At 40.7% G+C, this 23,467-nt stretch overlaps 1 protein-coding gene across 1 annotated transcript in view; it reads left to right on the top strand.

The window, feature by feature from the left end:
• Positions 1-262: 262 nt before the first annotated feature.
• Positions 263-23,467, top strand: part of LVRN (laeverin) — a 33,555-nt gene continuing 10,350 nt past the window's right edge. The window contains exons 1-13 of the mRNA XM_085042579.1: positions 263-855; positions 6,461-6,603; positions 7,452-7,591; positions 9,711-9,837; positions 12,041-12,195; positions 13,562-13,675; positions 15,737-15,877; positions 16,178-16,243; positions 16,376-16,441; positions 17,494-17,663; positions 19,080-19,156; positions 20,979-21,118; positions 23,314-23,369. Coding sequence (XP_084898705.1) covers positions 263-855; positions 6,461-6,603; positions 7,452-7,591; positions 9,711-9,837; positions 12,041-12,195; positions 13,562-13,675; positions 15,737-15,877; positions 16,178-16,243; positions 16,376-16,441; positions 17,494-17,663; positions 19,080-19,156; positions 20,979-21,118; positions 23,314-23,369 — 1,988 coding nt within the window. The remainder of the gene's footprint in view (positions 856-6,460; positions 6,604-7,451; positions 7,592-9,710; positions 9,838-12,040; positions 12,196-13,561; positions 13,676-15,736; positions 15,878-16,177; positions 16,244-16,375; positions 16,442-17,493; positions 17,664-19,079; positions 19,157-20,978; positions 21,119-23,313; positions 23,370-23,467) is intronic.

Below are 23,467 nucleotides of genomic sequence, written 5' to 3' on the forward strand. Positions count from 1 at the left end.
CGTCGCGTTAGCCCCGCAGGCTGCTGCGGCAGACGAGACGGGGGCAGACGGCAGCTTCCCCGGCTAAGGCTGCCGCTCCCCCTCTGCCCGCACGGAGCCGGGTGAGGCCGCCCGCCCCGCCGGAGCAGCCCTTGGCGGAGAGGCTTCCCCGGGACGGGGGGGAACCCGAGTCCCCTGGGCCCGCCCGTCCCGCCCTCGGGCGCGCTCACTCCCCCGCGCCGTAAGTAGCGGCGGCCGCGGCCGTCGGGGCGCAGACGGCGGGATGGGGACCCGCGGCGGGGGGCTCTACGTGGGGCGGCGGGCGGCGGCCGTGGGGGCCGCGCTGCTGCTGGCGCTGCTGGTCGCGCTGCTGGCCCTGGCCGCTCTCTACGGGCGCTGCCGGCAGCAGGAGCCGCCGCCGCCCTCGCCCGGCGCCCCCGGCCCCGCCGCCCCTCCGGAGCCCGCTGCTGCCGCCACCAGCTCCGTTCGCCGCCTGCCCCCACACCTCCTGCCGCTCCACTACGACCTGGAGCTGTGGCCGCGGGTGCGGCCGGGCCAGGCGGGGCCCTTCACCTTCACCGGGCAGGTGAACATCACGGTGCGCTGCCTGCAGGACACGGAGGCGGCGGTGCTGCACAGCGCGGGGCTGCGGAGCCGCGGGACAGCCGCCGTGCTCGGTCCCCTGTCCGAGCCGGGCGCCGCCGTGGAGGTGGCGGGGCTGCGGCACGAGGAGGAGGACGAGGTGGCGGTGCTGGAGCTCCGCGGGAGGCTCCGCGCCGGGAGCCGCTACGTGCTGCAGCTGGGCTTCCAGGGCCGGCTGGAGGAAGTCTTGTACGGGCTCTTCCTCACCCGCTACACCGACCAGGGGCAGAGCAGGTAGGCTGCGGCCGCTGCGGGCTCCCCGCGCCCTGCGCCGACGGCAGCGGCAGTGCCACGGGCTCAGTCGCGGTCACCTGTGCCGTGGAGCTGCGGGGTCCGTACGGAGCCGGCCGGTGCCCTGCCGCGGGACGGGCGGGAGCGCCTCCCGGGACAGCCCCGCGGGCTCCAGAGGGAGCGTGCCGCAATTCGGGCTGTGCCCGGGCTGCCCTCTCTCCTCTCCGGAGAGCGTCGGCCGGGCTGCCCTGGCTCTCTGCCGGCAGGTGACTTCACCTGCAGCACCGGCTGGGCAATTTCTGGTCTCTCAGTGCCCTGACTGGCAGCGCGGGGGTCACACGGTAGCTGTGCCCAGTGCCGGGGAGATGGAGCCCATCTCAGAATCCTCATCCCTGCCCCACACGTGTCCGTGCAGCACTGACAACTCCCAACCTCCTCAACCTGCATGTCTCATCAAGTACCCGGGATTCTGGCTGTGTATTTCGGGATGAGTTTAGAGACGCTGACCACATGCAGTTTCAGAGGTATGGTGCAAGAGGATGGCTGTACCTTGTAGGTGCTATTGCACATGAAGTTGTTCAGCTCTCATCAGACAACCCATGATTTGCATCGTGGGTGCTGTTAGGATGCTTTTCTTCTCTTTTGAACTGCAAAATCAGTGCTGGGGCAGTATAAGCTTAGCAGGTAGCCGGTCATCTAAAACATTTTCACCCTCAAGATGACGCTTCCGCTTCCTTTTCCTTTTCCTTTTCCCTTTCCTTTTCCTTTTTTTCCTTTCCCTTTTTTTCCTTTTCCTTTTCCTTTTCCTTTTCCTTTTCCTTTTCCTTTTCCTTTTCCTTTTCCCTTTTCTTTTCTATTCTTCTTTTTCTTTTTCTTTTTCTTTTTCTTTTTCTTTTTCTTTTTCTTTTTCTTTTTCTTTTTCTTTTTCTTTTTCTTTTTCTTTTTTCTTTTTTCTTTTTTCTTTTTCTTTTTTCTTTTTCTTTTTCTTTTTCTTTTTTTTTCTTTTTTTCCTTTCTTTTTTTCCTTTCTTTTTTCTTTTGCCCTTTTTACCTTTTCCTTTTCTTTTCTTGCTCCTTTTCTTTCCTGATTATAAATTTCTGGATGTGAAACTTGCAAAAGAGAAGTGGAATTTAAGATTAGAATTTAAGTACTTCCAGGAAGTACTGGAAGATGAGTTTCTCAAAATAGGATTTTGAAGAGGAGACAGATTAATTGCTCGTTTTAAAGTTATCTCATTTTTAGTAATTAAAGATGCTGTGAATTGCTGAGCAAACACTGAGTCAAAAGGAAACCCAGGAGTTAAAATTAAGGTATTATTGGCTCCCAGCCTATTAGCCAGTCCACTAAAATAAACTGTATCTCAGCAGTTCATAGGCTTCTTGTTCAAGCAGGTAATATGCAGTCACTCACAAGATCCATACATTCAAGCATCTCTATGAGTAGTAGTACTAACCATGAAACCACAAAATGAAGTTAATAGTAGTTATTGAAATGGAGGAGGACTGCATGGTTTTTCTCAATAAATTGGCTTTTCATCTCTCATCTCTTGTGTTAATCTTGATACCACTGTCTGCCACATCTGGAAACTGTAACTTAGAGAGACTTTTTAAATTTTTTTTTTTTTTTTTTTTTTTAGAAAAAGGTTATAATTTGGTAAGCCTTAGAGAAAAATGCAGTATGACAATAGTTATTTTAGGAAGCCCATTCAGTTTTTCTTTAATTGCTATTTCTTCATTCACTGATTGTTGATCACACGATTATTTGTGCAATTTACGGTAAGAAAAATCTAGAACTTTTTTTATTTACATAATTATATAAAAATACAAAGAAGAAAGGAACAAGTACCACAATATGTGATTATACAGCTCCTGGTATTTTTACTACCCTTTCTCTTAGACTTTAGAGTAATAAGTTAACCTTCTAACACATTCCTGAAATACTGTTTAGTCTTATTTTCAAGTAGAGGACCTACAAGAAGAACATTTTATTTTCCTATAAGAATCTCAGAAGACATAATAGGAAGTAGGGCAAAGAAACCCTGGAAGAGCTCCAATGGGTACTCAGGGACAAAATGTTTGTTAGATATGATAATCTGTTAAATTTATAAAAATTTTAGAAATCTGAGACTGGCATGCCAATAGCCCATAATTATGGATGCAGCTGGAAGCTTCCAGTAAAGAACTGCTTTTTTATCTTACCATTTTAATATTGTTGCAAGGGGTTTTGTCTTTTGAAATCAGGCAAGATGAGAAACACTGAGTCAGACAATGATTTTTTTGATTCAGACTGTAAAAAATTCAGTGTCTGGGAAAAAATGCTGGCATCAGTCTTTCTGCAGCAGTAGAAAATAAAGAAAAAACGTTTTTAAATCATTCAAGTAATAGGTATAATTCAATCTTCAATTGTTTAGAGGGTTTATGACAAATGTTCCATTTCATTCTTAGCTCATCATGAAGTACTAATGAAATGTGAGTCTGCAGCCTGGTGAAAGAGATGACAGTGGTATTCAGACACCGGAATAAATTAATGGAAATCCACCAAGTGCAGATATATTGTATTGGTTTGGTTATTTGTTCCTGCACACATTACTGATATTATTGGATGATATTGCATATTTTTGCTGTTTTAAAAAAGGTTGTCTCTGAATCAAGGGTATGCAATAGTATCTTGTTAGTAACTCTTCACTAAGAGTTATTTCATCATTTTACCAGCCATTTCCTGACCTGATGGGTTCCAGTAACACTGAAGGGGTTTTACATCCTTTTTTTTTTTTGGAGGAGATATGTTTTGAGTGATCTGTAGGGTCTGTCAAGACGCTCATGGTGGAAGAAGCTGGATCCTAATGGATTACATAGATCAGGAGTGATTTAAAAGCTTTCAGTGCCCTTCAGCTGTCAATACAGAGCTAGTTACTCTTCAGCAAGGAAACTTCCATCTCCAGCAGACTGTCCTGGAGTCATTTTTCTGAAGTGACTCAGTGGTGACCAGTCTTCAGCAGACCCTTGGGTCAGTTTTCTGCAGAGACTTTCTGATCTCAGTACGTGACTGAAACCAGCAGCTGTAATAGACAGTGTGACATCTATCCATGGTAATGCCATCCTGTATTTCTAGTATGTGCTGGAAGCCTTACTGGTTTTTGTAATTTCTGCTTGTGGAACCACTAGAGACCTCTCATTTCAGGAGAGTCTGAAAGGCAAGCTCTGAGAAGTGAAGTCCCTGAAATTTTTATTCCATCTGGACTTTCATTTATATTGGTGATATTTCTTGGTCAGGTAATGCCACTGCTCTTGCACTAGGTGGGAATGCTGTTCAGAGATGGCTATTTTCAGAAGTCTTAGCCTTCCTTCTGTGAAAAAAGAATAAACCAAAGCTCCAGCTTCCCTGAATATCCAGCAGGGGAATTGTTGGTTACCAGTTTAACCATTGATGACTGCACGCATTTTTACCATTGCTGACAATTTTTACTACCCACCTGATCATGTCATGCACACAAAAGAAAACATTGAAAAATGGGAGTGCTTGTTATGGACAAAGGACAGCTCATGTCTGCAGTGGTTGCAGGAGCAAAGGAAGTGAAAAGGGAAGAAGCTCACACTTCTCTAGCATTAACTGTTAGAAGGCTTTCCTGTTGAAATGGTGAATCTGTATACTGCATGTAGCTGTGGTAGTCCATATTAGGATATGGGTAGGCAGAAAGATAAAGAAACCACCTTTGCTCTTCTTCTGTAGCACTGCTGGCTCAAACATATCCAATGTAGGAGTTTTGTTGTCCATAGGTCTGCACAGAGATCATGTGCTGCCATGAACAAGCTCATGTGTGCAGCTTCAGGGTGAGAGGATCCCATAGGCTGTACTATGAAGTGCAGGTTTTATGCATGTCACTGCTTACATCAACATTTCAAAATCCTTTCGGAATTTTGCTTGGTAGCCACTCTGCTCATGTCCTGCGCATAAAATACTTGACTGGCTAAGGCTGAAGAGGCATTACAAAATGTAGTTAAACACAATACTTGCACTGATATATTTTATCAGTTGCTTCTGCACCGATTGCTAGAATGTGGTGCAGATCTGATTCATTACCTGCTGTATGTATGGGCACTGCATTGATGGCTTCTGGCTTGTTTGGGATGTCTCAGTGCTAGGAATAAGCATTTCAGAACCTGGTGTGAATACACTGTTAGGGAACACCTGAACTACAATAGAAAAATGGTTACCGTGTAGAAGTGAGGTCACCAAATCAAGAGATTATGCCATTTTTGTGTGCCCAGCCACTGGTACTGCTTGGCTGACAGGTATGAAGCTTTGAGGACCATTGCTTATGTATTTGTTCTAGTTCTTGGTACAGATACCCTTATGTGAACAGCTCAGATGTACAACTTGTTGAGGCTTCTGCCATGAGACATGATGATTTAGCTTTTGCTTCCAGTGAGTGTGTGTTGCAGGAGAACAGTCAGAGATCACTCCAACAGTAAATTTAGGTTTTACTATTTAACAGTTACTAAGTATTTAGTACAAATAATTATTTTAATATTTAATGATTACAGATGGATTAGCGGTCAATACACTTAAAATTAGTATGGGATACAAAGATTATTGAGTAAGTTTCCTATAAAAATCTTAAATGTTCCATGCATGCTAAAAATGTCACCAGGTCATCCATATGTGGTGCCAGGAAAAGGAACTTACAGTCTCAAGAGTAACCTTGAGAGCTGTACCTCGTCGAGGGTGGATCACTGCCCTGCAGCCAGGTGCTATGGAGACAGAGCTCAACAGATTGGTAGCTGCAGATATTATGGTGTAAAGTGGTTGATTTTTACTCAGTTTTCCTGTTATTGATGCAGTTTCTGCCACTTACCAGTCCAGTCTCCAGCCAAACCTTGGGTTTTGGTTTGCTGCTGAATTCTCACTGACAGCCTCACAACAGTAGGATTAACCTAGATTGGTCCTACTTGTGGAGCATCTGACTGGAGCAGAGCTCACTGAGTTCAGACAGAAGCAGTTCAAATCTGTCATCGTGTGCCACAGATATCTGCCTCAAGTGAGGGAAACCTCCTTGGCAGAAAGCATCCTTTTCAATGTTATTGTGGGCTTGCCAGTGCACTGGGACAGCACTGGTGCTGTGAACACAGCTGTGTTCTCAGGGGAAGCTCTCTGTGGGGTTTGACAGAGGTGTGCAAGTGCATGAATGTGCAGTTAGCTAACAGTTATTACAATATTTTATTTAAACGTATGATCAATTAATTAATGAGAGTGCATGCATTAGGGAGAAGAGCAGGTGTAAAGAGATACACTCTGCTGTATGCAAAATTTTAAGCAACTCTGTTTTAGTAAACAATGTAGAAATGCTCAAATACTTAAAAATAAGATATCTGAAAAAGGCCTGTGAGGAAAAAAACCAGATGTAATTAAAAAAGGCTGCTTTTCTCTACAAGCATCCAAACTGAACTGGCTGTTCGGTATGGGGATTTAGTCATGATGTTAAATAATAGCCAAATCATTTTACATTATTCACTTCTTGCTTTTTCCAATTTGTTGTCCCTGTGTGTTATATATGGATTTTGATCACCTGTAACACGCTGGATTAATCTTATTTGCATTTTTAATACAGTATGCTCATTGCCTCCCAAATGGAACCAACGTATGCCAGGAGAGTTTACCCATGTTTTGATGAACCTGCCATGAAGGCCACATTTAGTATCAGAATTGTTCATGACCCGAGCTATGTGGCTCTTTCCAACATGCCTGCTATTGGTAGGTAAACAAGTTGATGTATGCTTCCCCATTACTTTTAAAAAGGGTGCAATTCTTCTGAGAAGATTATGTCATCCAAGGAAGAAGTGTTCTGTTGTCCATTTGCTAATGTTTTCAAAAGGCACAGAAAATCTGTGTCTATGAACTTAAAAATTTGTACTCTGTTACTCATAGTTAATGTCTCTGGTGGTAACCATCCTGGTGCACAGGTTTATAATTTGGGATGTGCTCTCTTCTGTCTGCTGGAGGCTGCACAGGCTTTGATTTCTGGTTTTTACTGCTTAGTTAGTGTGTTTGTCTTACTGCGTGACATCTTTTTAAGGCAAAATGGCAACCCCAAGAATGGAAAGCCTTTATTTGTGACATCAAGGGATTCCTTTAATTATAATAGGTGGGATCTGTGTGAGAGTCACTGGAAACATTTTCTACCCCAAAGAATCTTACCTGTGTTCTCCTTACTTAGAAGGAAGGTATCTGATCAAGTATTTAATAATTCTTAGGCAGTCTTGACCAATATTTGCATCATAAGAGGTTGTATGTTTTAGATAGGTAGCATGGGATAAATTATCCTCAGTTTGCCCACGTCTTAGAACTGATGGAGTTGGATAACCTTCCAAGACTTCAGTTAAGAAGCTCAAGAGTAGATTTTTTCTGTTTGCATAGAGGGTCATGGCTGATATGTGTCAGTAGCAAAAAGTCTTTCTGCTTTCCTTCTACCAGAAACATATGAGTTAGTGCAGGAATACACCATATCGAAGAAAGGGGTAAAAAAGGCATGCAGAAAACACAAAATTCCTTGTTTATTATGGAAGAGCTTTGGTTTGAATATTTCTTTGACTTTTTTCTAGATGTGTCTGAAGTGAAGGATGAAAATGGAAGCCTGTGGACAGTTACAACATTTAACACTTCACTGAAAATGTCAACTTACTTGACTGCTTTTGTGATTTGTGATTTTGATTATGTCACCAGAACTGAGCGGGGAAATGAGGTAGATATGAGGCTGTGTAATACATTATAGGAGTTTACAACAGAAGTTACCCCTGTGGTGCATCCTGTGCTTAGAAGATTATCACAGACATTAACTGTGCTTTCCATTCCCAAACGATCTGCTTATGTGGTAAAACTGCTAACATTTGTCCTGTAGATATTTCTGCAGAAAGCTTTCCTTTGGGACAATTAGTTTATTGTCTTGCCCTGTTCATTTCATACATCTGCACAAGCAGGTCTGGGCTATGTATGTTAAAATTTAGGACCAGCTACTCTGCAGAAAGAGCTGGTTACAGTTCAGGGTCTTCTTACTTCCTTAGGTGTCTTAGCTGGAGAAGAGACCCATTTGCACTGCTGTGACAAACCACTGATGTTCAGTGCCTTGTTCCTTGAGGTTCTTTGAGGAGCAGCATTGTGGCATCAGCAGGAGCAACACTGCGCTCCAAACATTTTGTTTATTAGTGTATTAACCTTCTATTCCACAGTGTGCACATTTTTAGCCTCCAAAAATGACTGTTTGTGTTTGAAGTTTCTTAATCTGTTAGTATTCAGTTTTGCTGAATGATTAAAATGGCCAAAGCTTGTTGAGAGAAGCTGTAGAAACATGTACTGCACTGCCATGAGTTGCTTCACTTTCTTTCTTTTGCTCAAAGTCAACAGGGAAAAGATGTATCAAGTTTCTCCAAAATAAACAGTAAGTTCAAGCATAAAGCTATTAAAGACAATCTTTATCTCCTTATTAAATGAGAGCACTTCATGGTTAGTTCACTCTCATCCTACTGGGGAAAGGTGGGACAGTGTCAGATGTCATTTAGGAAGCACAGTATTGGCTCTTTTTTAAAGTGAAAGTTGAATTTGGTATGTCATACCTGCCACCTTCTGTGTTGAACTCGTTGGATACTTACAGCTGTGACTGGGGTGTTTTTTTCCTGGGCCTTTTTCTTGGGCTGACAGGACTTTGTAGAGCAGAGCCTTCAAATGAGCTGTTTTCCAAAGAGAAAAGGCACCACTGGTGTTCTGTGAGATGGAGTAGAAAGGGTATTTCACCCCTTGGTTTTGGACAGAGATGCTCAGTTTATGCCTCCACAGTATTTGTGTGAGATGTTTAATGTGCCTGTTTTGATGTTTCTGGTGAGTAATTTACAACCTGAAACACTCAAAGCTCATACTAGGATTAGGATTTTAAGATATTAATTGTGTTAGGTTTTGGAAAGTGATCTGGTCTTTGACTCTCCTCTGAAGCCTTGGCTGAAAAGAGGGTCTCAGAGGTTAAGGATACTCTGTTGACTGAATATGCTTCGTTTTTTTCCCATTGTGAATTAAATGCTGGTCCTTCCCAACTGTGCTCTTAGGGTTTGGCTGTGCAGTTTCTTGTGAGATCATACATTGCATTTAGATGCAAGAAATGTGAAGATTTTGAGCTGCTGGGTACCTGGCAGGGGTGGTCTCTTGTTCAGAGATACATGACAGAGACAAAAACCTTTTCTCAGGCTACTCCATGACTTTTGGGCAAGCAGTTTCCCTTTTCAGTACTGTGACAAAGCAAATGGGCACAGGAGAGGCATGAGTTCTTGCTGCTGTGTTCTTCATTACTCAGAGGTATGGATGTCATCTGCTCAGATGTCATCTGCTCTCTCCAGCAAAGGGGAGGCCAGCAGTCTGTGAGAAAGTCCAGGAGGAGAGATATGTATGTTGGGACTGCAAATGCCCTCTGGACATTCATTTCTCCCTCTTCAGGAGGGCTAAAGGAAAGCTTGCCACCCAGACAAAGTCATTGGAATACATTGGTTTAAGATGTGTAGTTCTAAGTAGTTTTAAGCATTTGCCATTTAAGAAAATAAAAGCTGTGACTTCATTTGTTCCTTCAATATGTAGTTGTATTCAAATCTTTGTCTTTTTGAAGCACTGGAACTCTTGTAGATTTTAGCAGGATCAAGGTCTGCTGGATCTGTTAGGTCCAGCAAAACTTGAGGATTTTTGTTTGATTTTTTAATTAAAAACTTCATTGCATGGTCTAGTGTGGACAGACAGCTTTTTTCCAGCCATGACTCACAGAAGAGAGGCAAAGAAAATGAAAATGTGAGGTTTGTTTAAAATAACTCTTTCTCATTCTATTGCAGATACGTATTTGGGCTCGGAAAGAGGCAGTTAAAAATGGGTATGTTGACTATGCTTTAAATATCACAGGCGAAATATTTTCATTTCTGGAAGATACACTTAATGTCAGCTACCCTCTGCCAAAGACAGGTGAGATGGCTTATTTTCTGAAATGGATCAGAAATGGCTGCAGATGGTGTAACATTCACAGAAGCAATGGGTTCTTTTGTAATATTCTCCTTTTACAGCTTACAACATTCATGGAATAAACCCCCTAAACTTTAAATCACCCAGTTCTCTGTTCTGTGTTGTGGCTTTTATTAACCTGTAACTCAGCACTCTTACCTTTGCATTCCACTCATTCTTTTAAAGTATATTTTCCTAATGAAGAGGCAGATGGGACAACAAAGTGGATAGAAGGGAGTAGTTCAGTGACGTGGCTGTTTTTGGGGTGCATAGACCATAACATGCAAGGATGCTGTCGTCCCTATCTCCTTCTAGTAAATCCATGCTGCTCGTAGCCTGAGTCCCCCAAAAGCTTTCCTTGCTTTCTTCAGTATGTTTCTGTCTTCCCTGTGAGTTGGGTGTATATTCCTGCACATTCCTCCCCAGAAAAACACAGGGAGGATTCCCCTGCAGGAAAACATTGTTTCTACTTTAAATGGATGTCAGGTTCACTCAAGCTTCAGTCAAAAAATAGGATGATGCCACCATGTAATTTCACTGTACAGTTTGTTTGCAACTTGTACTTGGATTTCCAAGGGTTTCAGCATGAATGCTATGGGAAAATGGGTAGAATATTAAGAAGACAGAAGGCAGTTCTTATTTGATATTAATTTTGGACTTGCCAATCATTTTAGTAGATTGCAGGAGTGGGGCAGAAAGAATTTCCCTCTTTTCTTAACTGGATAGTTTGTTGATTGGTCAAATCTGTATTTTGGCACTTGAAAGAAATAAATGTTAATCTGTGTAAATTTATCTCCTAGTATGTATTCATAATAACTTGCTGAATTACTCACTACACTTCTTTCGGAAATTATAATATATGCAGTCTTCACTCTTTAAATTTTCTTGTCTTAGTGATCTTACAAGCTAGTCAAGGGCTGTAGATTATTGTTTCATGCTTGTGTTCTTCTGTTTAGCAGCAATGTTGATATATGAATTCATTAATAAAAAACTATTAGGCAGCTGAAGTAGAGGAGCAGTATTGTAGACTTCCTGTTAGGTAGGATTTCAGTTTCAGAAAGGGCTGTAGTACAATTACAATTCCCACTATAATACCTTGCAGTATCTACTGGATTTCCCAGTGTCTTTCTGTGAAGTTTTGCTTAAAAAGAGTGAGAGTAGACCAACCGAGTGCCTCCTTGTAAATGCTAGAGATTTCTATTGCAAACTCAAAATGTGAAATTAGGAATAAACATATTTAATTAAACCCACAAATCTCTAAGAGTTTGTCTACACCTGATTTTAATGCAGTTATAAGTGAGGTCTCTTGCCCCAAGATGGCTGGATAAGAGCTGCCTCACAAAAACTGAAATATCTTTGCTGTAAGCTCATGGCACTAATCCCAGCTGAGATGCAGCCTGCCTGTGCTGGGGTTCAGCACCATCGATTGTCTGGCTTTTGGACTGTGGTTTTCTTGTGGTCTGCTGCTTTGGAATACAAGCTTGTGTCTGCTTATAAGCCTTCTGTATACCTTTCCCAAATTTTGATCTTTGCTGCTGAGTTTAAACAGTGTATCTTCCTTTGAGATCCTGATGTTTTGTCAAGCTCTCAGATTTGAGCTGGAAACTAATCTCCGTGCATGAGGCAGAAGGGCAGCACTGAGGTGACAGTTTTACTGTAAATAAAGTCTTAGTGTAAATAAAGGGATGACGTTTCTAAGGCACCCTTCAAATAAGAATAGAAAAGATATCTCTAGTCACACAGGTAAAAGAGCAAGAATTCTTTTCTATCAGTGGCTAGGCTGAAGAAAAAGGTAAGTGTTATGTTACCCAAGCACAGGAGAAACTCACGGGGAAAAATTTCTGACATCCAGCAGTGAATATATTCTCTTCTAACCTTCATTTTCATTCAGAAAATTTGTTTGTAGAAGATACAGTACAGGTTTGGGCTTTGTGAGAATTTGTTATGTTGCTTCCTGAAAGAATGGTGATGCAGGTAAAAAGCATGACAAGAAGAAATTTCGGTGACCATTTGCAAGTGTTGCTGTGATGCCACAAAGAACCACTACAATGTAGTATCCTTCAGTGGGGCACTGAGCCCGTGAGAGCATTAAAATAATGTGAGCATTTTATTTACAAAAATGTTAAAGATACCTTTTTGTTGTTGTTGTTTGTTTGAATCAATTTAGATCTGGTTGCACTGCCTGATTTTGGAGCAGGTGGTATGGAAAACTGGGGGCTAATGATTTTCCAAGAAGCATCATTGATGAACCTCCCAAGTGACAAATTCACAAGCAGGAAGGCAATGATTGCCTTAATTGTGTCACATGAGCTAGGACACCAGGCATGTGGTAAAAAATTTTGTACATTTCTTTGCCTTTGACATAGTTTCCTTAGGGTTGCTGATGATGCAGTTACTGATTAGTAGGAGCAAATTAATTCCTTAACATTAGGGACTGTGAGCACTAGAGCACTGAAAGCCTATTTCATCTTATGTTCTGCTGATAAAGTAATATTGAAAGTAGGTTCTGTCACACTACAGACCACATACTGATTGTACAGGACTCATTGATACAAAACTGTTAATGGGAGCCTTATTTTTTTACTTAAACAGCACTTGAATGCCATGCTAGAAGATACTCTAGGGATGTAGGGATGACAGTACTCACTCTGTACAGTAAACTTAGTACTTTATTAGGAGACTTAAGGGAGTTCCTCAGTATTCTTTTGCAGTGGCAGTGCATGTATATATTGCAAAGGGTATTTGTTTTTCTGTACGACACAGACCATAGTACGATAGAACAAAATTACCGTGAATGTACTTTACACTTAGCCCAGCTTTTGTAGAGATTTCTGAATTCTTTCTTACTTGACTTGGAATGATAATGCAATTTCACTTCCTTATTGGCAATGAATAATTTCCTGTTATTTGCCAGAGCAACAACTATTTGCACTTAGTCAGTAAAATTAGCAAAAGAGCTTAACTTGGCTAGTATACTTCTATGCTTTTCTGACAAGGTTTGTAACAGAAGACAAGATAACTCAGACCTTCAGATAAGCAGCATGTTTCTACTGCAGGGCAATGAAATAAATGTCAGTGCTTAACTAAACTCTATTTTACAATAAAGTTGTAGTTCACATTTTTAAGAATTAGCAAATAAAATATGAATCCAGAAGTGATTGTTTTTTGGTTAAGTATTAACTGCCAGATATGAGTACATAGCAGCTGTTTTAGGAGTTCTGTACTTGCCAGGAGAGGGCTTTGCTGCTTTTGGAAATGGTTCCCCAGTTTTGTGTATCATTCCTCTGAGAATTTCACTTTGTTAAAAACATGGAAAGATGGTTTTGTAATTGCTTGATAAATGCCCTATTTTTAATAATAGCCTGAAAGGATATTTTAGATATTTAAGTTATATTGAGAAGGGTTTAAAATTGAATATTCTAAAAGAATGACATAATGCACTGTGATTTACACTCATGGTATGAAATTGTAGATGAAGTAATTTAAAAATAACTGCCCTGAACCTATGACTTTTTCTAAAGTGCATCTTTTTCTACCTAATTTTCACTATATGAAGGAATATTCAGCATTTTATTCAATTTACACATGGACATTAAATTACTTCAGCCTATGTATGTGTGTTTAACCTGCAAAAAAGTGAAAACAGCAGTCCAAGGAGATTTTGAGCTATTTTTTCTTTCTATTTAAGTGGTTTGGAAATCTGGTTACAATGAACTGGTGGAATGATTTGTGGCTTAAAGAGGGCCTGGCATCTTACTTTGAGTGCCTGGGAGCTGCCTTTGTTGAACCCAAGATTTCACTGGTAAGTACTAACCCTTACTAGCAAATGTCCATCATGTACAAAGGAAAGGAAGGCACAGGAAATGGGTTTTAATTAAACAGTGCAATTATGAACTTAACTCCTGCTAACAAGACAGTAGGTCTTGATTCTCTCTTTCTAAATCTCCATCTGGGGGGGAGTTGTGACCACATCCAGCTCTCTAAGACTGGTGCAGAGGACAGGTGGGCAGCTGTGAGTCTGCAGGGGCAAAGGGTTGGTGTTTTGCCCTAGATCTGTCAAGTAGCAAACCCAGATTTCTCTCCTGGGTTCTGTTGCAGCTGATGGTTTTCCTCCTTGCCTGCCAAGCTCTTTTCTAATTATTCCATTCCTCAGGTACCTTTACCAGGCAGAGATTAAGTTGGGTCATTTTGAGTCTGCTTACCTGACTGGGTCCCTGGATATTGTAGATAAGACAACAATAATGCACACAGCTAAACTAACAACAGGGTAAAATTCCTTCTCATTCTGCCCAAATGGGAATAAGCATAAACCCCATAGTGTATCAGAAGACTCCATCCACTGTTAAACTCAGAGACAGACAGATAGGAGCTGCTGATTGCAGCCATGAGATGAGGTGCAATTACTCATGCAGTCTGTATAAAAACACACATAAATGTCTGTTCCTGATGCCATCAGCTTCTGAAGGAAGGAAGAGCCTTTAGTCTGGGCAGGCCTGTGATTGCAGTTAATCCAGTGTGCTTTTTATTTGGCTAAATTGAAATACCATTTGCTGATTTCCTTTCCTCATTCACCAAAGCACTTATTTACATGCTTGATTGGAAACTAATAAAGTCATGCCAAACAAATTCTGTCAGAAGGATTTTTAGGTCATGGGATATGCTTGCCTTCTTTGAACTTCAGCAGCAGCTCACTTTATTCTCTGTAATGCAGTGTCTTAATATCACTGAAAAGTGTTACAGCCTCCAAATTTTAAACTGGAAATAAATTCTTGTTTTTAAACTTGTAATTTAGAAGCTTCCTTTTCTAAAAATCAGCAGTTGTCATTTATATCCATATAGTAGATTTTAATAGTGGGCAATAATTCTATTTGATAAATTGCAGTTAGGTAATATGCCTTGGGAATGCAGAATAAATCACACAAGTGTGAGAATATATGTCTTTCTTGCACAGTTTTGTGAGTCATAGACGTTCCCAGAGTCACAGAATGGCTGAGGTTAGAAGGGACATGTGGAGGTCATCTTGTCCAACCTCCCTGCACAAGCAGGGCCACACAAGAGCCAATTGCCCAGGACTGTGCCCAAACAGCTTTCCAATGTCTCCAAGGATGGAGGCTCCATAACCTCTCAGGGCAATCTGTGCAAATGCTCAGTCACCTTCACAGTGAACAAGTGTTTCCTAGTGCTCAGAGAGAACCTCCTGTGTTTCACTGTGTGCCCATTGCCTTTGGTCCTGCCACTGGGCACCACTGAAAAAGCCTGGCTGTGTCCCCTGCTCAGCCTTCCTTCAGGTAGACACACAGATAAGATTTCTCTGAGCCCTCTGCTCCTCAGGCTGAGCAGTTCCAGCTCTCTTAGCCCGTTCTTACAGGAGAGGTGCTCCAGTCCCTCCCCTGAGCTGCTGACCATGGTAGATGACATTTACTCCTGAGGTGCAGAAATGCCTCATCTTGGTACCTTCAGTAGCTTAGGTTATTGCTGAGGTTTGCAGCAGAAGAAACAGGGAATTTAGGAGGAAAATGCTGCCATATTAATGATGGAAGTAAATGAGATACAGACTTTCAGTTTTTGTTCATTTGCTGTTTAATGTAGTTGACTTATTTTTGCCTGAGGATTGTATTGTAACTGACTTTGTCAGGCCCAAACCCACAATGCTTCAAAGATGTAAAAGTTCCACAGATCACTGATGTTACATGTGGAAGATATGACGATCAGGTGTATAGTCCCTTGTACTTCCTGGGAAAGTTAGGGAGTGGAGGAGTTTTCACTTTTAGACAAAGGATTCATAGTAGTGCTAACTCCACAATCCTCATTCTCTCCAGAGAAGTAGTACCTTCTGTCCAGCTCACTTGTCTTCCTCTTGCAGGAGAAAATCTTTTATACTCGTGTTGTACAACCTATCTTAAAGGAAGACAGTGAAATGGCTCGACCACTGTCGGAGAGTGAAGACAACATCAAAGGATCATTTTCTTTATTATTTCTGTTTGACAACATCACATACAGCAAGGTAAAAAAAAATAGAAAATTCTTCCTATTTATTGCAGATTCTAAACTAATGGTACAAGATAGCTTTGGGAAGAACCATTGAACAAAACTGTTTTGTCATTGAAAATGTGTTTCTGCTGCACACACAAATTTATTGGGTGTTGCCAATCTACTTGGCTATGAAGGAAGTGGTGAAAACATTTTTGACATCTGTGAAATATGAAGTGTGGGTGTGGACAAACTAACATCTCTGGAATATTTGAAAAAATATTGTAACAGTATTTGCAATAATTTTTTATCTTTTTTTTTTTTGGTGCTCCAGGGGGCTTCTATAACCTGGATGCTTTCTAGTTTCCTGACTGAAAAGTTGTTCACCCAAGCACTTTCAGTAAGTTTGAAAAAAGAACTCCTTCATCTTCATGTATAAGCTTGAAAATGTCAGTTGTACAAATTGCTTGCCTTACGAATGGCTTTCGTTGAACCTTCATGAATTCTGATGCTTCTGTTTCTTTCCACACAGTCATACCTGAAAGAATTTTCCTTCTCAAATGCTAATCAAGATGATCTCTGGACCCACATCCAGATGGTACTCATTTTATATCTCTAGTATTTGTCTGGTGTTTGGCACAGTCCAAATTTAAGGCATAAACGATTTTGTAGAAGACTACACTGGAATGTGGCTATCTGTAGTGCAGTCTTTCTCCTGCATAAAATTTGCTTTGCTGGTCCTTGCAGCTAATGTCTTCTCAAATGTTTATTTGGCTGCTTTGCTGCGTCTGAGATCAGTGGAACTAAGCACAAGGAGCAGGGAGATGAGATGGGAAATCAGGACCAGGCAAAGTTTTGGGTTTCATGGTAATGGCATAAGCCTACATGAAATTGCATAGCCTATTGTTCTGGAGCTTAGGTTTTGCCAGGTCAGGGTGTGTTATGCCTTGGGCTTGATGATCAAAGATGCTGGTGTGTCACAGATCCAGCAAAGTCTACACCCAGGGCAGTAGCTCAGCATTTCACCCTTCGATGGTTTCAGCAGAAATCTGACTAAGAAAACAGATGCTAATATTAGGTTTGGGGTTTTTTTTGTTTTTTAATCCTCTTTCCTGGTCCTCTAAAGAAGGCTTCTGTTATGTTGCAGATTCTGTCTTAAGAATGGGAGTGCTACAATTTCAGATATGCAAGATTGTCACAGGTTTTAAGCCAGTGAAGATTGTACTGATTCACCCTAGCTGGGACTCCAGCCTAATGTCTTTTTCAATTTGTCTTCACTAATTTATTTTGTTCATTATGTCACTAAAAATCTTTGTGTCCCAAAAGTTCTATTTGAGTGAAATTAATAAATCAGCCATACACGTGTGTAAGTATATTAACACTAAAAAGGGAAAGGTTAGCAGTCAGGTTATAGAATGAGAAATGCCATCTCAGTATTTCATAATTCCTGAAAAAGGCTTATGCCTTTCTTACATCTTTATTATATTGTCAGAAAGGTTCTTTGGAATTTGTTGCATTGGTTTTTTGCATGAGTCAAAGACCATCGTTTTTTTTCTTTTCTGTGTTAGAACAACTCCCAGAGATTCACTGAAGCAATATTAATAAATACCTGCTCATCATAAATATTTCTAATTCCTCTTATTCTTGCAGGTTGTAGATGCACAGGATGAAGTTCAGTTGCCAGCATCTGTAAAACAAATAATGGATTCCTGGACATGCCAAGATGGGTTTCCAGTATTAACATTAAATGTAACTACTGGAACAATCAGACAGGAACAATTTTTAAATAAAAAGAATATAAACAGTACTGATTCTTACAAGTATGTTTAACTTGCAGTTTTATTATATTTTTATACCCTGTTTTTTACAGGAAACTCTTCAGTTACAACAATGTGTTTTGACCATCTGATTTTTTAACTTGTGGTTTTTTCTTGTAATGACCAGTCAAGTAATATCTGTTTGAGACTGGGGTTTGCAATAGATCTGCAAACTCTGCTTGTTTTGCCAAAAAGTTGCTTTCCTCAGGAATAGGGACTTTCCAGCCACATAATAACAGAGACTGACATAGGCAATGAGTATGTTGCAGGGAGGATTCTTGCCTAGCATTTTCTTCTTTCCTCATCCCTCAGGTTTACAGACTGGGGAATTGGATGAACCATGCTTAGCTTCTTTCCAGTGTACATATTCCCAGTCTCTTCTGCCTGACAAGGATAAAAGGGTTGCAATTTAAATAAATAAATGTCCCCTTTCTCAGAAAGGGCTGACACCTGGCCAGAAGTTTTATGTTCTTGTCAGGGAGCACTGCTAAGTGCCTGGGGCTTTTGAAAACTGTGCTGCTTATTTAGATGTCTGCAGATGGTGATAGAAGTAGTTGCCTTTCCTCACCCACTTTGGAAACTCCTGGCTAGAGTTTGGACATTTATGAAGGAGCAGTTCACATGAGTTTTGGGGTGCACAGATGGAGCCCATGAGATGAGTTGTCACATGAAGAAAAAGTGTAAAGGAGAGCAAAATCTGAAGCAGTTTTTTCTTGGAAGTTATTGGTGGTAATAAAAACAGGCAAGAGGAATTTTGACAAGAGTCATAGAGTTTTCTTTGCTCCCAGTCTCCAGGAATTGCAAAACATGAATCCATTCAATATTCTTGGTTAGCTCAGATAGGGAATTGCAAATTACAAACGTGAAATCCTTTACAGTTATCAAGCACAAATTACCATGTAAATGTAAGAAAATCCAAGACATGTATTACAGACTTTTTCAGGCATTGGAAGCTTTTATCTCTTTTACCAGAAAGGAGTTTTACATTCCCTCAGAAAACACAATATAGTCGTTGGAATGACAGTTGTATTGTTTGCCTGGGACCTTTTCTTGGTAGATGTCCTTCTGGAAAGCAGCTTTAAATTCTCCAGAAATAGGGTGAAGTGTAGTAAGTGAGGAGAATAAAATTACTGCCTGAAGAAGGAAAGACAGAAGGAAAGACAGGAAAGACAGTGGTATTTAAATGACTAGCACTGAACAATATTCTTGATATGAGTGCCTTTTTAAAGCCATGCTAAAACTCCCTTTTGGGTAAACTAAAGGCTGATTCAGCATAACTACCACGATCTGATGCATCAGAGAGGAGAGAAGGTAGATGGGCATTCTTGTTAAGATGGAACTAATCTGCACTGTAGTTTAGCATCAGCTAAGAGGGATTTTTAAGTATAAGAATTGTAATAATATCTTTTTTCTATTAAGTACCACCTGGATTATTCCTATTTCTTGGATGAGAAATGGATCTTCTCAACCCTTAACCTGGCTAGATAAAAGCAGCAGTAAGTATGTACTTGTTCACATATTCTAAAACCAAACTGATGAAAACACTCCAAAGCCTTCTAAAAACACACAATGTATTTGAATTGAATAGGGAGATAAAACTTTAATACAGAAATTTCTGTATTTATCCATTGTAATGATTTTGTGTTACAATAGCAGTAGATTTTCAAATAGATCAATATCATATTCTTTTCTACATTGAATCAAACTTCAGTGTATGCTTGAGTTTTGAATAATGTGGTACAACACGTATTATGAATAGAGATTTCCAAAGAAATTTTGTTTTTTTAATTTTTTCCACATATCCAAGCTCTTAAGTCATCATGCTTCTGTGTTATTCTTACCCCAACAGTTCTCATTGATGTTAATGCCATTGGTGTTAATGTCATGAGTACAGATAGGGTCTCAGCTGTGGAGTACCAGCAAATTGTCAGCTCAAGCAGTAGATGCAAGACTGAAAAAACTAAAACCGGCTGTGGGAAATGACCAAACATTGTTAAACATTGTTACACGTTAATAGCTGTTACAACAGAAAATGAATGTTTTCAACAGTATTTAATTTCATTTGCTTATGCAAATTAAATGTAAAAAGTACTCTTGTCAAAAGTGTAGAATTTTAAAAAGTTTTAAAGCCTTATAATAGAAGAGTAATTTCATGGGAATCTCCAACCAAATAAAAATTCAGGTTTTGCCAACTCAGTGCTTTCCAATAAACAGTTATATTTTTCCGAGAAAGAGGAAGTGTAATCATTAGAATGGGGTAATCATTTTTCTTTGGTAAGTCAGCCATGCATTAGGTCATTTAGATGAGTCAAAAGAAAATGCAGAGACTAATGCAGTGGAATGCTTAAGAGCAAATCTTCAGTATGCTGTGAGTATTGCAACTCCCCAGCCTCTGTTTGCAGTGGTTAAAAGTTACTTCCTCTTTTTTTTAGACAATAAGATAGCTTGAACGATCATTGATTTGTCTGTACACAGACAGACAAATATGAAAAAATACATGTATGTTCCTCGGAATACAGGATGAATCCTGCAGTACTTGCTTTGTCTAAACATTGGAGTCTCAGTCCTGTGTTCAGAGTAAAGCACTGATGGCTTCAGACTACTCACCACTTAGGAGAGTTTGCCTTCTCAAATCAGGATGGCTGTAGGCAGTGCCAGCAGCATTTGAATACTCTTCTGATGAGGCAGTTAGAGCCTTCAAGGCTGCACTGACTCCTTCAATGCACAGTAGGCATCAGGAGCAGTCAATGTCACAAGAACATGAGAATGGGGAGATGGGCTGCAGAAGGAAGCCATTAATGAGTGATATTAATAGGGGACTATCTTCTTTAAAATAAGCATTTTCGATTACTTCTCTCTTGGTTAAACTTACCAGTTTTGGTCTTCTTGATCTCCATTTATGTGAATACTGGTAGGTGGTCAGTTCTTGTGTAAGGTGCTGAGCACTGTATTTTGGGGTGGCAGTGGAAGCAGCAGCTGTGTGAGGGTGTGAACTCTCTTCATCCTGAGAGTTTATTGGTGGGTAAACTTTCTGAAGTCTCACAGCTGCCGTTGAGCTAAAGGGTAGGAGCAAAGTGGGTCTTCAGCCTACCCCTTAGCCTCTCAAGGTGCTCAGTACCTGAGGAGTCAGTGGCTTGTTGAAGGCATTCTGCTGTGCAGAGCAGAGATCACAAGTGCACTGAGCTTTTGGGGGATGTTTTTGAGTCCAGCCTCAAACTTGTGTCTCAGATCTCAGAGGAGCACCAAGTCAATTGTTTATAAATGCAAGAGAAGCAGTGCATGGAAAACAAAATCATACATTCCAATGTCACTTTACAGAAATGTTTCCTGAAATGCAAGTATCAGAGTCAGAATATGACTGGATCTTGCTAAATGTAAATATAAGTGGATACTACAGAGTGAACTATGACCAATTAAACCTGAAGAGATTAGCACGCTTGCTTGAAAATGATCCAAAGGTAAGATTGTGTTTGTTTTGTCAAACTTATGAGCAGACTCTTTCAATTTATTTTTTCTTGCAGTTTTTACCTAGAATCACATTGTTGAAAACCTGTAATAATGACAAACTCACCATTGCACCACTAAAGTCACTGGCTTTTCATGGTGGAAGATGACAGGCCTGAACAGTTTCACATAAGCATAAAAAAAACTTTGCATTACATTCTGCATTCAAATTTGTGTTAACAGCTTGTGATTCTTCCAATCCCTTTGAACCTGCCAAGGAGGTTTCAGTGTGAATGTGTGACTGAGCTTTACCTGGTATAAGGTAACCATGAGAAGGAAAGTTGTGAGAAAGCTTTTTATTTCCACATTTTGTTAAACCACAATGTTACTGCCCATGGAATTAAAAAAAAAAAAAAATCAGACTTTTTTTTTGGAGCTTTATTGGATGGTTGGTTGGTTGGGGTTTTGTGGGTTTTTTGTTTCATTTTGTTTGGTTTAGGGTTCTTTTGTGGAGAATTTTCCTAGAAGTTCCAATCAATTCTACTTTAGCTCTTTCAGTCCTCTGTAGGCACTGATTCAGAATAGATTTCATCTCACCTTTGACTTGCCATAGCCAGAACTGAAGGTAAAAGTGGAACAGAACAACTGTGACTCTATATGGGTTTGCATGGTTTCCAGTGTTGCCTAATCCTACAGTCAGCCAGAGGCTGCAGTAGTAGTGTCAGCTCACTGGTTTTGGTAATAAAAGTGAGAAAAATTAATCTCTTGGCATAATAGTAATCAGTGCAGTCAGCCTTCTCTAGAAAGTCTGGACACAAGGCTGATCAGAGCACATTAAGCCTTTCTACAGCACATTGGCTTTATTTCTTCTAGGCTTCTTTCTTTCACAGCAAATCTTCATCATCAGGAAATTGGATGTGTGCTGACTTTGCCAAAAATGGGGCCATTTTTTGGGGCCATACAGTGTTGCAAAAACGCAACTATGGGCTGGACAGGAGGTGCACAAATAGTCTATTAACTATAGGTTTGGGCACATTCAAACCGGACAGGTTCACAGGTAGTGTGGTTTATTAAATGCAGCATAAGTAGTTGTTTTGGATTGATGGTGACAAATGCATGAACTGCAGAGTAGCTGTGGATAGCACTAACAATGTGGTTGCAATCACAAGCTGAATTTCTCGAGCAAAAACATTCAGTATGGCCAAGGATGCAAACCTTACCATAAGGCATCCCTTCTGGGAAGGGCCAGGAGGATGGATACAGAGATCAGTGCCTACAATTTTTTGTTAAATTCTCATCCCCCCGATAGGCACAAAATCAGGGTGCATTCCATGCCTTGTTAACCACGTTGTGCCAAGTGCAGAGGGTGGCACTGTGGTCAAACCGTCTGCTCTCTGCGCTAATGCTTCTTGGCAGGAAGTGTTCTTGGTGGCAGCTGTGCAAAGCCATCCGTTCCTTGTGGCCATGCTGTATGTGATATTCCCTGGTATTGAGAGGCCACGTGCTTCCACCCAGCTCCTCATTCCTCCCTGGTGGATTCGGCACAAGCCACCTGACCTCTGCCTGGTTTCCACACAGTGGGTTGAGCTTTGCATTTCTGCACTGCTTTATGCTTCCAGCAGTCAGGAGGGATGTTTGCTCCAGCACAGACCAGACTACAGAGACATGGAATAGGGAAGAGACAAGGAGGACCAGCAGTCCTCCCACAAGAGCTGGAGCTGTAGGCAGAGGTACATCCATGGCTGTGCCTCAGTCATTTATTTCATGGTGGTGCTGGACACTGCTCTGCATCAAGTGCATATTTTGTATTTAAGCCTTAAAAGGAAAGCATGTACCAAAATAATGTAACTAGGATATTTTTAGGAGATGTGGCTCTTCCATATTCAAAATTTAATTATATCATGCAAGTAAGAGGGCTCTTGAAATTCTCTGGGTAATGTACTGTAGTTGTATATTTACATACAACATAATATATAACTATAGTATGTAATTGTGTGTATATAGATAAATATATACATATATGTAAAGACATCCCTTAAAGCACATAAATAATTTCAGCTTAAAATGCAGGATCCATTCCACAATGTTTTGTAGGCTGTTTTGATTTAGAAAACCTGCTAGTCTCCTCCTTCTGAAACATAGTAAAGCTTTTTGTAAACACTTAATGACATGTTTAAATCTATTAACACTACATGAATGCTTTCCACAGGCTATTCCCGCTGTCAGCAGGTTCCAGCTGATAGATGATGTTTTTGCATTGACACAGTAAGTTTGTTTTCAATATGTCACAGAAAATGATTAAACAACATGATTGCATTCCTTCCATGCAAATGACCTTTTTCATAAGAGAGCTCAAAACTAGT

The sequence above is a fragment of the Lichenostomus cassidix genome, chromosome Z (assembly GCF_008360975.1).
Source record: "Lichenostomus cassidix isolate B80296 chromosome Z, HeHo_3.0, whole genome shotgun sequence".
In the NCBI taxonomy this organism is placed as follows: domain Eukaryota; kingdom Metazoa; phylum Chordata; class Aves; order Passeriformes; family Meliphagidae; genus Lichenostomus; species Lichenostomus cassidix.